The sequence below is a fragment of the Capricornis sumatraensis genome, chromosome 2 (assembly GCF_032405125.1).
Source record: "Capricornis sumatraensis isolate serow.1 chromosome 2, serow.2, whole genome shotgun sequence".
In the NCBI taxonomy this organism is placed as follows: Eukaryota; Metazoa; Chordata; class Mammalia; order Artiodactyla; family Bovidae; genus Capricornis; species Capricornis sumatraensis.
Genome location: NC_091070.1, coordinates 134,947,147 through 134,960,748, shown reverse-complemented (window position 1 = coordinate 134,960,748; position 13,602 = coordinate 134,947,147). Strand labels below are relative to the sequence as shown.

At 47.0% G+C, this 13,602-nt stretch overlaps 1 protein-coding gene across 2 annotated transcripts; it reads left to right on the top strand.

Annotated features, from left to right (window-relative positions):
- The first annotated feature begins 747 nt into the window (after window positions 1-747).
- LOC138095986 (glutathione S-transferase Mu 1-like) lies at window positions 748-12,607 on the top strand. Of its 2 annotated transcripts, XM_068992004.1 has the most exons (8): window positions 748-954; window positions 1,258-1,333; window positions 1,750-1,814; window positions 2,111-2,192; window positions 2,291-2,391; window positions 3,109-3,204; window positions 3,292-3,402; window positions 12,096-12,607. In XM_068992004.1, exons 1-8 carry the CDS (start codon window positions 919-921, stop codon window positions 12,183-12,185), a joined length of 657 nt encoding a protein of 218 aa, XP_068848105.1. In that variant the 5' UTR covers window positions 748-918; the 3' UTR covers window positions 12,186-12,607. The 2 variants fall into 2 exon arrangements, with proteins under 2 accessions (XP_068848105.1, XP_068848096.1); XM_068991995.1 differs by lacking the exon at window positions 3,292-3,402 and having other exon boundaries at window positions 795-954.
- The last annotated feature ends 995 nt before the right edge of the window (window positions 12,608-13,602 follow it).

Genomic DNA, 13,602 nt, shown 5'->3' with positions numbered 1-13,602 from the left:
AATCAACTATACTTCAATATAATTTTTTTTAAGAGATCACTCTCTTAAAATCACATTGGGTCAGGAGGCAGGATGAGGGCTGTGATCTGTGGATCTAGGCAGCTGAGGGTGTGTGGGGCCACTCTGACTCTGGTCCTGTGTGAAGTATAGGCTGTCACCCCTCTATGGACCCCCTCCGGAGCCATGCACTCCGAGGACTGATCGCCCCTGGGTCACTTTCCCACCACACTCCCCGTCACTGTCTCAGCAATGTGACAGACATGGAGCTGTCTGTCAGAACATCTCTAGAGCTGCACCTGGGTACCCTCTCTGCTGTGTGCGGATCTGGATTTCGATTCAAAAGTGAGGCCATAAGCTACTTGATTAATTTATGTTGTACCTTTATTTTTAGGCACATGATGAGGGATGGGTCCTCCACAGTCCCTGAAAGGAGCACAGAGAGACCACATTTCTTTTCGCTGCCTCCTCACATCTTTTTATCCCACCGATGGTCTGTTTTGGAAGACCGCAGCTAAAATGGGTTATATTAACAAATCATGGGGGAGCGTTAGGATTGCCTGAGGTTCTCATCTTCCTGTAACACGGGCCGATTTAATGTTATGATTCAGGCTTGTTTCCCAAGGGCACTGGAAACTAAACCCCGGTTAGCTGAAGTGTCCCTGGGGGCGGGAACCAGGCCAGGCCAACCTCGGCGGCCTTTGCTCTCTCGGCGCCCAGAGATTGGCTTCCAAAGGAATCTGCTGAGAGAGAGACAAGAGTAGACCCTGCTCTGCCGCTGGAGCTGAGTCAGGGGCTGGGCTGGGGGCGGGGCCGAGAAGAGGGGCCCCTGCTTCCGCCCGTTTTCTCCCGGATTCAGAAGACCAGTTTCAAGCCCAACTGCGCTGGAGCTTCTGCACTTTGAGCGTCATAACCTGCACCATGCCCATGATTCTGGGTTACTGGGACATCCGCGGGGTGAGCGGGGGTCCCCCAGGGCGAGGAAGGTGGAGGCGGGTGGGGAAATGCTGCGACCCCCTGGGAAAATGCTGCAAAGCTGAGGCCAGTTCAAACCAGAAACTTCCACAGGACTTGCTGCTGCGGAGCCCCTGTCCCCTCAGCCCGATCATCTTCTCTGGGTGTTGGCATGTGTGTGTGTGGCGTGGGTGGGCTGGTGCAGGTGACGGTGCTGAGGGAGTGGGAGGTGTGGAAGTGACCTGGAAGAGTGAGAGGTTTGCAGTCAAGCCTGACGTCTGCCCTCTGTCCCACCATCTCTGGCAGCTGGCCCATGCCATCCGCCTTCTCCTGGAGTACACAGACACAAACTATGAGGAGAGACAGTACTCGATGGGAGATGGTAATGAAATCCTTTTTCTATTGTAACTTCTGCTCAACTCATGCTGATTTGTTGCCAAGCAACCCCTGTTCTGCCTTTGTTGCTCCCATCCCTTAAACTCCACCAGCTGGAAAAGGGACCTGCCCCTTGCCAAACCCTTTGGGGGTGCAGCTGTCCTCCAAAGCAGGCCATGAGAGCCCCTGTGGCAGCCTTGGGCTCCATTTAGTGCTTGCATTAGCTCTCTGTAAGCCTCAACTCAGGGAGGTTCCAAATCCTTCTACGTGTGCTTTCCCCCAAAGCTCCATGTGAGATTAGAATCCAGTTCAGAATCCGTATCCATCAGTTCAGGGGGTCTTGCCTCTGACTCCTTGGTAGGTCCCCCGGGAAGGAGGGTTGGATTTGTGGGAGATTGTTTCACTGCGTCTTCTTTTTCTCAGCTCCTGACTATGACAGAAGCCAGTGGCTGAATGAAAAATTCAAGCTGGGCCTGGACTTCCCCAATGTAGGTGCCGGGGTGGGGTGCTGGGAAGGGGAGTGGACAGTGTCTCCATCCATCTCCTTTCCTGGCTTAGAGGTTTCAGGAACAGGTGCCTTCTGCTCTGTCTCTCAGCTTCCTGGTTCTCTCCTCTGCCCTTCAGTGATACTCTGTCCCAGCTCATCCCTCCATTTTGCAGCATATTATTTAGTGCCCACCATAGTATTTAGGCTCTGTGAGTGCCAGGTTTCATCCCTTGGTCAATGGAGGAGGGTACAGGGGAGTCTGGTGGCGCAAATAACCAGACTCTCTTATTCTTCCAGCTGCCCTACTTAATCGATGGGACTCACAAGCTCACCCAGAGCAATGCCATCCTTCGGTACATTGCGCGCAAGCACAACATGTGTGAGTGGGTCTGGGGTTGGGGGCAGGGGCGCAGGTCGTCATGCCCTGGGCTGGGCTGGAGGGGATACTGTGGTTGAGTCTCTGTTTTGTGGCCACAGGTGGGGAGACAGAGGAGGAGATGATTCGTGTGGACATTTTGGAGAACCAGGTTATGGATGTCCGCTTGGCCATGGTCAGGATCTGCTACAGCCCTGACTTTGTGAGTGCTCTCACCTGGGGGGACAGCGTGTGAGATGCTTGTCACAATCTCATCGACTGGTCTTTTAGATTTTTACTTCCTTAGTAACCAAGACATTTTCTTGGAAACTCTGATTCAGTTCCCACCAATCTTAAGAAGAGTCCAGCTTCTCCTGGATGGAAATTCACTTCCTAGACAGGATATTTTCCTCCTTACCCCAATACCTCCTCTCCGCATCTAAGGCCGAAACACATGTGTCCAGTGGGCAGCCCAGGGTTAGACTTTATTCCTCTCCCTCCTTCCTTTCAGCTTCTAGTTCTCTCCAGCTGTCCAGAAACTGCCCAGGTGTCCACACCATTCTAGTCTCCTACACTGGAACATAGGACTTCTTTCCTAGTCATTTTAGTGTTGATCAGCCTGAGGTCTGAGGCCCAAGCTCCACCAGGTCTCACAGCACTGCTGGTCTGACCCAGCGCAAGTGTCTGGAGCTGAGTGGTGACAGGTCCAGGAACAGTGTGTTTTGCCCTTTGCCTTCCCATTGCTTCTCACAGATGGGAGCTGGTTCCCACAGGAGTCTAGTGAACACAGGTGGGTTGAATTGCCCCTGGGCCCTGACTCATGTACAGTCACGGGACATGAGTGCTCCCCTGACAGCTGGAATCAGACACAGCCCTGGGAGGACTGCTCTCTGCTGGGGAGTCTGTGTGTGAGGGTGGTGACAGCTGTTTTGTGTCTCAGGAGAAACTGAAGCCCAGTTTCTTGAAGGAGATCCCTGAAAAGATCAAGCTGTTCTCAGAGTTTCTGGGGAAGAGGCCTTGGTTTGCAGGGGACAAGGTAAGTTGGCCGGCTTTGGGGGCGGGAGAGCTGTCGTTTTTCCCAGGTTCAGAGTTCAGTGCGCATTCATGCTTTGTCTTCCTGCAGCTGACCTATGTGGATTTCCTGGTTTACGACGTCCTTGACATGCACCGCATATTTGAGCCCAAGTGCCTGGACGCGTTCCCAAACCTGAGAGACTTCATTTCTCATTTTGAGGTGATTCCCGTGAACCCCTTGTATTTACATCTTTCTTCTCTTTCTTATTTTCCCTGATTTCGTAGTTGGAACTACAATGAAGAATAGCATTTATGGAGAATCTTGTTTACCAGAATCTCTCCTCAGTTACTGATGTGTATTGTGTCACATTTAATCTTTATAACATTCCTACATGTGGAAGAATTATCCTCTCCATTTTACAGATAAGGAATTAAGCTGAAAGGATAAGTAATTTCTGAAGGTCACACAGCCAGTCCAGGCTGTGCTGGGCTCCCCGTCAGACCGTCTGGCTTCTACGGGCATCAGTCGGTGCCTCTCCGTTTCCTGTGCTGAAATGAAAAGCTCAGGGCCTTTTATTGTCTGGGTTCACAGTTCTGGAAAGTGTGTAGGAAGCAGAATATTCAGGAGATGGTATGCAGCTGGCATTAGTAGAATGGGACACAGTAGGATTGATATCAAGTACTAAAAACAGAGACGATATATTCTCCTGATCTCCAAAGGGCTCTGCAGCAATTGAGCCTCCACCTGTTGTTCTGAGATTGTCAGATCTGTAGTTGGTGCTGGGATCTGGGTACATACAGAGGAGTCCTGTGCAAGGATTTCATCTTGACACCTCTTATGGTGGGCAGTTCCTTTACTCCTCATCTCCAGTCCCTTTTTCCTTCCTGTTATCCCAGTTTCCATCCCACAGACGCAGGAGTACATCACTTTAAGTCACATTCACTGATCTGATCCTCTCTCCTGTAGGAGACACTGTGTCAGGCACAAGTGGGATACAGAAGTCATGCAGTCCTGGTGCCCAGCCTCTTGGGCTCAGTGCAGCTGGGGAACTATAGGAACCCTGAGCAGTGTGGTGTGGGTGGAGCCACCTTGGTTCTGGAGGAGCACAGCCTGACCTCACCTCCCAGCTCATCATTGACCCAACTGGAGAGCAGCAGAGTCTGCTTTGTGACAGATGTGGGAATTTGGAGCTCTCGTCCAATAGGTTTTTTGGCCTACAATCTGTTTTGTATTCCTCCTCCCCAAACTGAAATTTGCTTTCTCAGCTAGTTCTCATCAGCTCTGGTTTTGGTCCAAGGCTTGTTGCCTTGAGAATTTTGCAAGAGCTGGGGTGACTGCCCAGCAGGGAGGATGGGGACAGATGTGGCCTGCAGTGTGGCCTGTTGGGCCCTGGGCTGTGGGGCACAGGCAGTCCTAGATCTTGGAGTCCTGGGCACTCTTGGGCACTGTCTGTCTTGGCAGAGTGGTGCACAGGTACACCTGAGTGTCTCACTGTCTGGTTGGCTGTTGCAGGACTGAGGATGATGTAGGCTGAGGCCAAGTGAGAGTGGACTGGGGTCCCATGCCAGGCAGTTGGTCTGTGTCTTTTAAGTGGAATAATTAGAGTCTGGCCTGAGCCAGTCTTGCTGCTCCACATCCTCCTATCAGGTATCATCCATGTTTTGCTGAGTAATTGGGTGAAACGTGGTCTCTTCTTTATGTTGCCTGGCCGCTTTCTGAGCCCTTTAGTTTTGCTAGGCGTTCATCCCTCTGTGGGCAAACCCTGTGAAGTAGGAGCCTTTTGTGAGGCAGAGGTTATTTTTTGCTTGATGAGAGGAACAAATACTCCTATGATGAGATGTCAGTGGAGAAACATTTGACACCACTTAAGGGGAGTGAGTTTTGACTTTATTTGGAGACCTTCAATTTTGTTTGGCACCCAGGAGACAGCTTCTGATAGAGCTCTGAAGATGTAGGGTAGGAGACAGTAGGTCTATGAATTTTTGGCTGGGATATACATATAGTCAAGAAGGCATCTTGGTAAAAGATTAATGCTAATTATTGAAAAACAAACATCTCTAGTTAATGATCTCAGTGCTTTTCTCTGTGTAGGAAGATGGGTAAATCTGGAGTCACGAAAATTCTTTTTTTGAGATGCATCCTAACTCTCTGGGGGCCCCATGTCTGAAACACAGAATGTTTCATCCTGGTTTTCTTCATCCTGAAATCTCCTCAGGGTGGACTGTCTGTGGTTGACTGTGGTAGATTGAAGCTTACCCCTTTCTGTAACCAGTTAGGGGGGACTATCTTCAGGCTTTTACTGGTCATGGAAACGATGTAAGATTTGCATTCATTCTTTTACTTTCATAATTTTTTTACAGTTGTTTATTTAGTTTTGGCTGAGCTGGGTCTGCGTTGCTGGGCCTGGGCTTTCTCTGGTTGCAGGGAGCTCGGTCTACTTTCTGGCTGAGGTGCTCCGGCTTCTAACGCAGTGGCCTTTCTTGTTGCAGAGCAGCAGACTCTAGGCCCTTGAGGTGCAGTAGCTGTCGGTCGCAGGCTCTGGTGCACAGGCTCAGTTGCCCCAGGGCATGTGAAATCTTCCCAGACCAGGGACTGTACCCATGTCCCCTGTTTTGGCAGGCAGATTCTCAACCACTGGGCCACCAGGGTAGTCCTTCATTCTTGACAAATCCTTTAAAAGGCTGTAAATTAGATTTTGGATGAAGGAGCCTTTCCAACTGTTTGAATTTAAAAACACCTCTTTTCCGTTATTTTTTCCCTTTGGTGTTAGAGTCTATCTTGTTAAGTTAATCAGGCTTAGTCTCAGGTCATTTGTGCTATATTTACATATCTGACATGAAGAGGTTTTTAAAAATACATAATGTTTTTGGCTACATTGGGTGTAGGTTGTGTCATGTAGGATCTTCCGTTGTGGCATCAGGCTTCTTCTGCTTGTGGTGTGTGGGCTCCAGAGCACATGGGCTCAGTAGTTGTGGTGTGTGGGCTTTGTTGCCCCAGGACATATGGGATGTTAGTTCCTTGACCAGGGATTGAACTGCCTTCACTGCACTGGAAGGCAGATTCCTAACAACAGGACTGCCAGGAAAGTCCCCTGATACGTGGAGATTTGCAAGACAAACACAGTTGCTTTCAATTCCCTGAAGAACTGGGCTGCTACCTAAATGATATCAAAAGATGGATTTGACCAACTACATTTTTTTTAAATTTTGCTTTTTTATATCAGTAGGTAAATTTCCAACTAAACTGGAAATCAAAAGATTTCTATATTCTAGAACTTTAGGGATCAGTGTATCATGTCTTCAAATGTTTGCAGAAGGCCCTCTTTCTGAGTGCACAAGTCAAACTCAGTCCTGTTTACCCTAGGTCAAAAACAAAAGCAACCAACCAAACAAAACTCCCAAACCAAACTCCAATATTGCTTTTATTAAGTACCAGGGACCAGCCTCAGTTGGATCTAGGGTGTCGGAAGCATGGATGGCAAGGCAAGAGAGATATATAGATATAGAGAGAGATAAGGAAAGAATTTGCAGTTAAGAGAATAGAGGAGAGAAAAGAGGCTGATATTCCTTGGTTTATGCAGATAGCCAATAAAGCCTCAGACAAGAGACTTGCTCTGTTCACGTAGGCGGCAGGCGCCCTCTCGAATAGCGGAAGGTGCCCCACCTTGGGCACCTTCTCGACTGGGTCTTAGAAGCCCAGGCAGGAAAATGAACTCAGAGGGCCCCTGCACTCCAGGGAATTAACCTGAAAAAGAGAGAAAGAGAGAAAGAAAGTACGACATGGGGAGGCCAAGCTTGTGTAAGACCCATAACTTTATTTTCAAAAGGAGCTTTTATACCCTAAGTTTTACATAATGGAAGATGCAGAGTCATGCAGGGGCAGCAGTCCTGACCCTTATCGATACCAGGCTTTCTTTCTGCATACCTTTCTGTATACAAAAGGTCTCAGGTGATTTACATTATCTTCTGGCCAGGAGACCTGTAATATTTTATGGCTCTTTTCCTTGATAAATGTTAATCAACCAAAACCTCATTTTCCCTTAAAGTGTTTTTTCTTTAATCTGCATCATCCTCAAAGTACTAAATAAAGTTAATTCCTAAAGAACAAAGGTGCAGTGGGTTACCACAAAGAAAGTACTTAACTCACAGATCTAATGTTGCTAATGCCAGGGCTACTACCTGTTTTTTCTATATACCAACTATATCAACAAATAAAAGATATGAAAACTTGGCAGCAAGTATTGGCTCAACAATGAAACTGTTAACCAGTTCTATTCTAATGATTTTTAACTTCTTGAAAGGCTCTACATTCCTAGAGTGTTTTAAGCTTCCTGTGCCTCTTGCGGTTGGGAGGCTGTAAACAATCACATGCGTAGTTGTAGAAGTCTGGATAAACTTGTCAGGCAGGCTAGAAAGCCATCAGAGGGGTTTTGGGATTGAAACACTCTTATTATGCCCAGGAGACTTATTAACCAAAGCTCTAAGTTGATTTTCTCAGAGAAAGGTGGTCGGGGGTAGCCCCCTGTTAATGTCAGAGGAGTTGGTGAAAGTCATAAAGTAGTAAGACAGACAGACTCTGGTTTTTGGGGTAGATGCTTGAGCAGTTCCAGGGGATCCCTTGAGTCCTGATCCGCCTTGCCCGTCAGGTCTCTCTGCATAACCTTGTCATGGGTGGGATCTCCCGTGCTGGGTCCCGGCAATAAGGCCCTGAATCTTAGATTGCAACTTTAAGCTTATGGTGTGTGGGCTCAGGTAACCCTGTTGGTTTCCTCTGTTATCTTTCATTAACATTGCCTGAGAGGCAGATGATATGCCCTGCCTTATGCCAGGCAGGGGCGCATTCCCCAGTGAGACATGTTTGTATATCCCCACAGTATAATCAGGTAAAAGAGATATAACCATCTTACATAAAGCCTGTTCAAATATACCACTTTTTAGCATGTTACTGAGTCCACGTTTAGTCTGCTTGCTGCACAATGGGCCAATCATCTGAGAGATGAGGTGCAGACTGAGAAGCTGGTAGACTAATGTCTCAAAATAACCGTCTTATCAGGGTCTGATGCCAAGCTCTTTTATAGAGCAGAGAAGGGGGAGGTGAGGAAGTAAAGTAAAAAGGTCATTAATCTTGCAAACATCTCCTGGAATTGCCAGCCTCGGGGGGGGGGGGATATGCTAATTTTTTCCTTCCTATAGCCATCCACTTATGGACAGGGTCCTGAACAAGGGCACTGTGGCTTAACATTCAGGCATAGGGGCAGGGTTCCCCAAGGCAGGCCATTATGTATGGAGGGTATCCTCGTAGTGAACAAGAGCAATGGGAAGCAAAGTTTAAAGTAAAAGAAACAGATCTGGCCTTCTCTGTGGGTAGAGTGGATAAGAATCTGCCTGCCAGTGCAGGGGACATGGGTTCACTCCTTGTTCTGGGAAGATTCCACATGATGCAGAGCAACTAAGCCTGCACCACAACTCATGCACCTGGCTCTCGGGCCTGAGAGCCACAGCTGCTAGTCTATGTGCTGCAGCTGCCTCCTGAAGCCCCTGCACCTAGAGTCTGTGCACCACCACAGGGGGAGCTATGGCAATGAGAAGCCTGTGCGTCATAATGAAGAGTAGCCCTCACTGGCTGGAACTAGAGAAAGCCCAGCTCATAGTGAAGACTCAGTGCAGCCAAAAAAAAAAAAAAAGATACAAATCTTAAAAAAAATAATAAAAAGAAACAGATCCAACATGGAGGCAGATTTTGTTCTTCCCCTAAACAAATAAACTTTCATCTCAATTCTATCAACTATCAATATTTTACCTTTAACCATAGCCCTTGTAAGGATCCTGTTAACAAGTCTTTGTCTTACAAGGAGTCCCAGAAACCTTCCTTTTTATTCCCTGGCCATTTTACCCAGTTCTGTCCCCAGTGAGGGGTTGAGCCAAGGGACCCAGCCTTTTTTTGTCAATCTTTATTGGATTGTTTGGCATATTGCCCTGAGCAATTCCTGGTGAATTTTTCTACTTTCTTGCCTTTAAATTTTTGCTACACTGTGGTAAATAGAGTGGATTTGTTTGGGTCTCTTTAACATTTACGGGGACTGATAAGGGGTCTTTTTGGCTCGTCCAAAACATCTTTTTTGGTAGTGCTGTATCAAAATCTTTAATTTCATGCCATCAAAGTCTGTTTCATTTATCATACCTCTTAATAGGCATCTAAATATTTTCATCCTATTGGGATCAGTCCCTTTAAAATTTTTAGTTTGTAGGAAGAACTCACTTGACTTTCCCCTCAGCTTTTAACTATTCCCTTGTTAATTAACCTAATTAACTTTAGTTATTCTTTTGTTTTTATTAGCATCTGTAAGATCCATTGAGGGGAAGCTGAGACCATAAATATAACTCCAGGAACAATGTTTGTTGGTTGGTTGATTGGTTTGAAACTAAGGAAGTTCTTAAGGTTAGCCACTATTATATATCTGTGTATCCACCCTTTAGTTTGATTTTTCCATAGGGACTAGCTAAACAACTGTTTTCAATGAGAGATCTCTAAACATTTACCAATTTAGCAGGTTTCCCAGTTTAAAGGATCCATTGTTAGAATTCTTATTTATGATTCAAACCAATAAGAGGCAAGAGGAATCCCCACAAGAGAGTGCGAAGGATGCAGCCTTCTCAGGAGCCAGGAAGCTTACTCACAAATATCGTATAAGAGAGTAAAGGCCTTTGTTGTACAGGGAGACACAAGGAGCATTGAAACAACAAAGACCCTTTATGAACTGGTCCCCCTAATGACACATTTACCTAATGCTAGCATAGCTGGACAAAAAGACTCTTGGAATCACAGTCTATGCAACTTGCTGCCAACCATACACCGTATGTGTGCCTTCACGATTAGAGAGACTAAGCTTTCAAAGTGCACTGGAAGATGCCTAAGAAGATGAGGTAGAACTTTTACGTCTCAAGGCTACAGGGAGATGATGCAAGTTCTTCCTAGAAGGACTTTTGTTTCCTTAAGGTCAGCATTTGAAAACAAAACTTTTTTTGGCCAAAGTAATCACAATTTTAGCAGGCCTTCTAAATCATTCAGTCTTTTTGATCTTAAAACCCATTCCTCTAGCTGTGTACACACAAAAAAAACCCCTAGTTTTGAGTGTCAAAAAACCCCTTTCGACCATTTTTAGGATGAGATCTCCTTTGGTATAGTTTCCCCAATTAAGTAAGTATCTGCAAGTATAAACTCCATATGTAATGTCCCTGAACCTGCCTGTAGTGGCAGTCTTAGGTTGGCAGTCTGTCACCCCTCTTTCTTTTGTTTATAAAGCTTTGTTTCCCATTTCACAGTATGTTTGTCAGGATAAGTTTCTTAGGATAAGTGTGTGTGGTGGGCCGTTCGGCTATTTGTGAGCTTAACTCTCCTCGATGTCACCCTGTAGTCATTTCAGGTCTTTAATATGTCTCAGACAGTCTGAAAACATTGTGGGCATTGGGAACATAGGTTGGCCAAACCTTTTGTGTGTGTCCCTGAATGAGCAAGTTTCTTTAGAAAGTGGGATTCCCTATGGGATTGCTGTGTGGAATGAGGACTTGCCACCACCATTCCTGCAAGTTTCTCAATTGCCTGAAAAAGCCTTGCTTGGCCAGGAGGAGCCCTGTCCCTTATCTGTGGAGCTAAGAGAAATCATGTGGTATCTACACTATATTCCAGCCAACTCTGGTAAATTAGTCAGTCCAAGGAAGGACACCAACCAGTCCCTGACCTACGCACCCAACCTGAACCTGCCCAAGGTCTCAGCTGGGTACTTTCTCAGTATCTCTAAAATGAGATGACAGGAAGCTTTTCCATGTACCATTAAAGAAAACTCAGGACTGTCAACCAAGATAGTAAATGGGAGATCATGAGAGATTCACCTAAATTCATATGATCACGTACAGAGGTGGACCGGCACAATGGGCCTTGCTGGCACCAAGGCTCCAGCTCCTTGTAAGGTTCCGATCCCAGTAAGAAGTCTCATTTGAACTCCTTTGTGGTCACTATAACTGTCCACTGGAAACAAAGCCCACACAATGTAAGAGCAGTGAGTTTCCCTTTCATTTGGAGACCTGTATGCTAGGAGACACCCTATCAGATATCTCAGATCTCTGGGAAACTGCGTTCAGGAGGTGGAGGAGGAGGTCTGGAAAATTGGAGTAATCAGTTACACATTTGGTAAAGAGTACTGCTAAGCACCAAAAGCTAGGGATCTCCAGTTACTGATTTTAGTGCTTTACTCTGCATAGAAAACTATACAGACCTAGGTGGATTATAGAGTGCTTCTTTAGATGCATCTTAACTGTCTAAGGACTGTGTATCCAAACCAGAGAATGTTTCATCTGTTGTTTCCCCATCCTGACTTCCCCTACGGGCACACTGTTGGTGGGCAACTGCCAGGACGGGTCACTTAACTGTTTGTATAAGTGGATGATGAGTGAGTCTCCTTGTTTTTTTTCAGCTATGAGGAAGAGGGTGCAGCAGAGAGACCTCAGAATTGAGAGGGAGAGCAAGCAGGCTGCATTCTAGCCATATTACTTCTGTGCAGTGTGAGCATGAGGGAGGTGCTTATCTTCTGTGTGCCTCAGTTTCCCATCTGATAAATGGTCTCAGTAGAACCCATCTTGCAGGGGAGTCATTTAGGGATTCTGAACCCATGTCATCATCTCCAGCAACAAGCACTGGGTGGAGTCTCCAGATGTCCTATTTTACCAAGATAGCACTTGAATTACAGATAATTGGAAGAGCTAACATTCCACAGCTGGGGACACCAGGAGGATGGTATTTTGTCCCAATATTTGACTCCATGTGGAAGGGCTATATCTAGGTTGCAAACTTAGGGAGACCTGCATGAACCATAGTGGGGCAGCAGACCTGAAGCCTGACCTTTATCCCACCCTCAGGGCCTGAAGAAGATCTCTGCCTACATGAAGTCCAGCCGCTTCCTCCCAGGCCCTCTGTTCCTGAAGCTTGCCGTGTGGGGCAACAAGTAGTGCCCACAACCAGGAGATGGGCGTGAGGAGCCAGTGCCTTGGAGACCAGGTGGACCTTCCTGCCTGCGGAACCATCTGCCTTTTTCTTTCTCCTTCTGTTCACTCTAAATGGTTCCTTAACCCCCTTATCTCCCTCCCACTCCCCCTTTCCATCCATCCTTTAATTCAGTTTCCCACTTTTTTTTTTCATTTTTTTTTTTTAGCAAAGGTCCTCCCCCACCCCACATTATCCCTCCTGCACTAAAGCCATGTAGACTATCCTTCCCTTCCATGGTTGCTTCTGCATTGAGGAGCCCAGTCAGGTCCCTGGCCCATGGAGCTGTGTTCTGACCTCCCAGCATTGCCCTGAAGACCAGCACTGGCCTGGTGTGAAGTCCGTGCTTCCCAGTGTGGTTCCTGCCCAGCCTGTCTGATCCCCAGTAAAGCCTTATCACACCTGCTGTGTCCTGTCTTATTCCCTCCTGGTTTCCTGGAGTCATGACCAACTAAGTTGGGTGTGTGGTGGTGTCCATTTTCCCTTCTGTTGTGCTCTGCAGGGCTGCATGGATGTGTGTGTGTGTATGTGTGTGTGTCTGTGTTGTGTGTCTGTGTGTCTGTGTGTGTATGTGTGTGCGTGTATGTGTGTCTGTGCGTGTGTGCGTGTGAGCATGTGTGTGTGCGTGTGCGTGTGTGTGCGTGTATGTGTGTGTGTGCGCGCGCGTGTATGTGTGTGTGTGTGTGTGTGTGTGTTTGTGTGTGGTGGGAGGTTGGGCACAGGCAGGATTATACTATTGCTTGTTCATTTTATCTCCACTTCATGCACCTCTGTTTCTTGGCATGAGGTGTCTACAGAAGGGGGGCCCTTCTCTGCCTGGTTCCCTCTGATTCAGCATTCATGGGCTGCCTCCTTTCAGCTTGTAGTACTCTGTGTCATGGTTCAGGGGGCTCTGGGGTGCTGGGGAGGTCTGAGTAGTCTACTGATGGAGTGGGATCCTGGTGGATTCACTTCTGTCACCTTCTCCTGGGAGTTTTCTCTGCTTTAGATACTCTTCATCTGTGTTCTTACAACATATATCAATAACATTTGCTTCCAGTGTATTATAATCATTGTTTTGCTTGTTTTTTCTCTAACTTGGTCATAAAGACATTGAGGAGAGAATCCATTTCTTATTTGACTTTATCTCTCACATCTATTATACTGCCTTGCAACAGTAAACATTCAATAACAGTTGGAAACGTGAAAGAAGTATCTCTAGTTAAAACCCTGGGCATCTCTAGAGGCATTTTATGGACTTAGAGCTCTGCATATAGGTGCCTAGCTTCCAGGTGGTGCTAGTGGTAAAGAGCCCTCCTGCCAGTGCCGGAGATGTCAGAGATGCAGGTGCGGCCCTTGGGTGGGGAAGATCCGCTGGAGGAGGGCATGGCACCTACTTCAGCA

Coding starts and splice junctions, on each gene's coding strand:
- LOC138095986 (XM_068992004.1), top strand. CDS start 919: ATGCCCATGATTCTGGGTTACTGGGACATCCGCGGG. Junction 3,205..3,291: donor CTTGGTTTGCAGGGGACAAG/GTAAGTTGGCCG, acceptor GTCTTCCTGCAG/CTGACCTATGTGGATTTCCT. Junction 3,403..12,095: donor ACTTCATTTCTCATTTTGAG/GTGATTCCCGTG, acceptor TCCCACCCTCAG/GGCCTGAAGAAGATCTCTGC.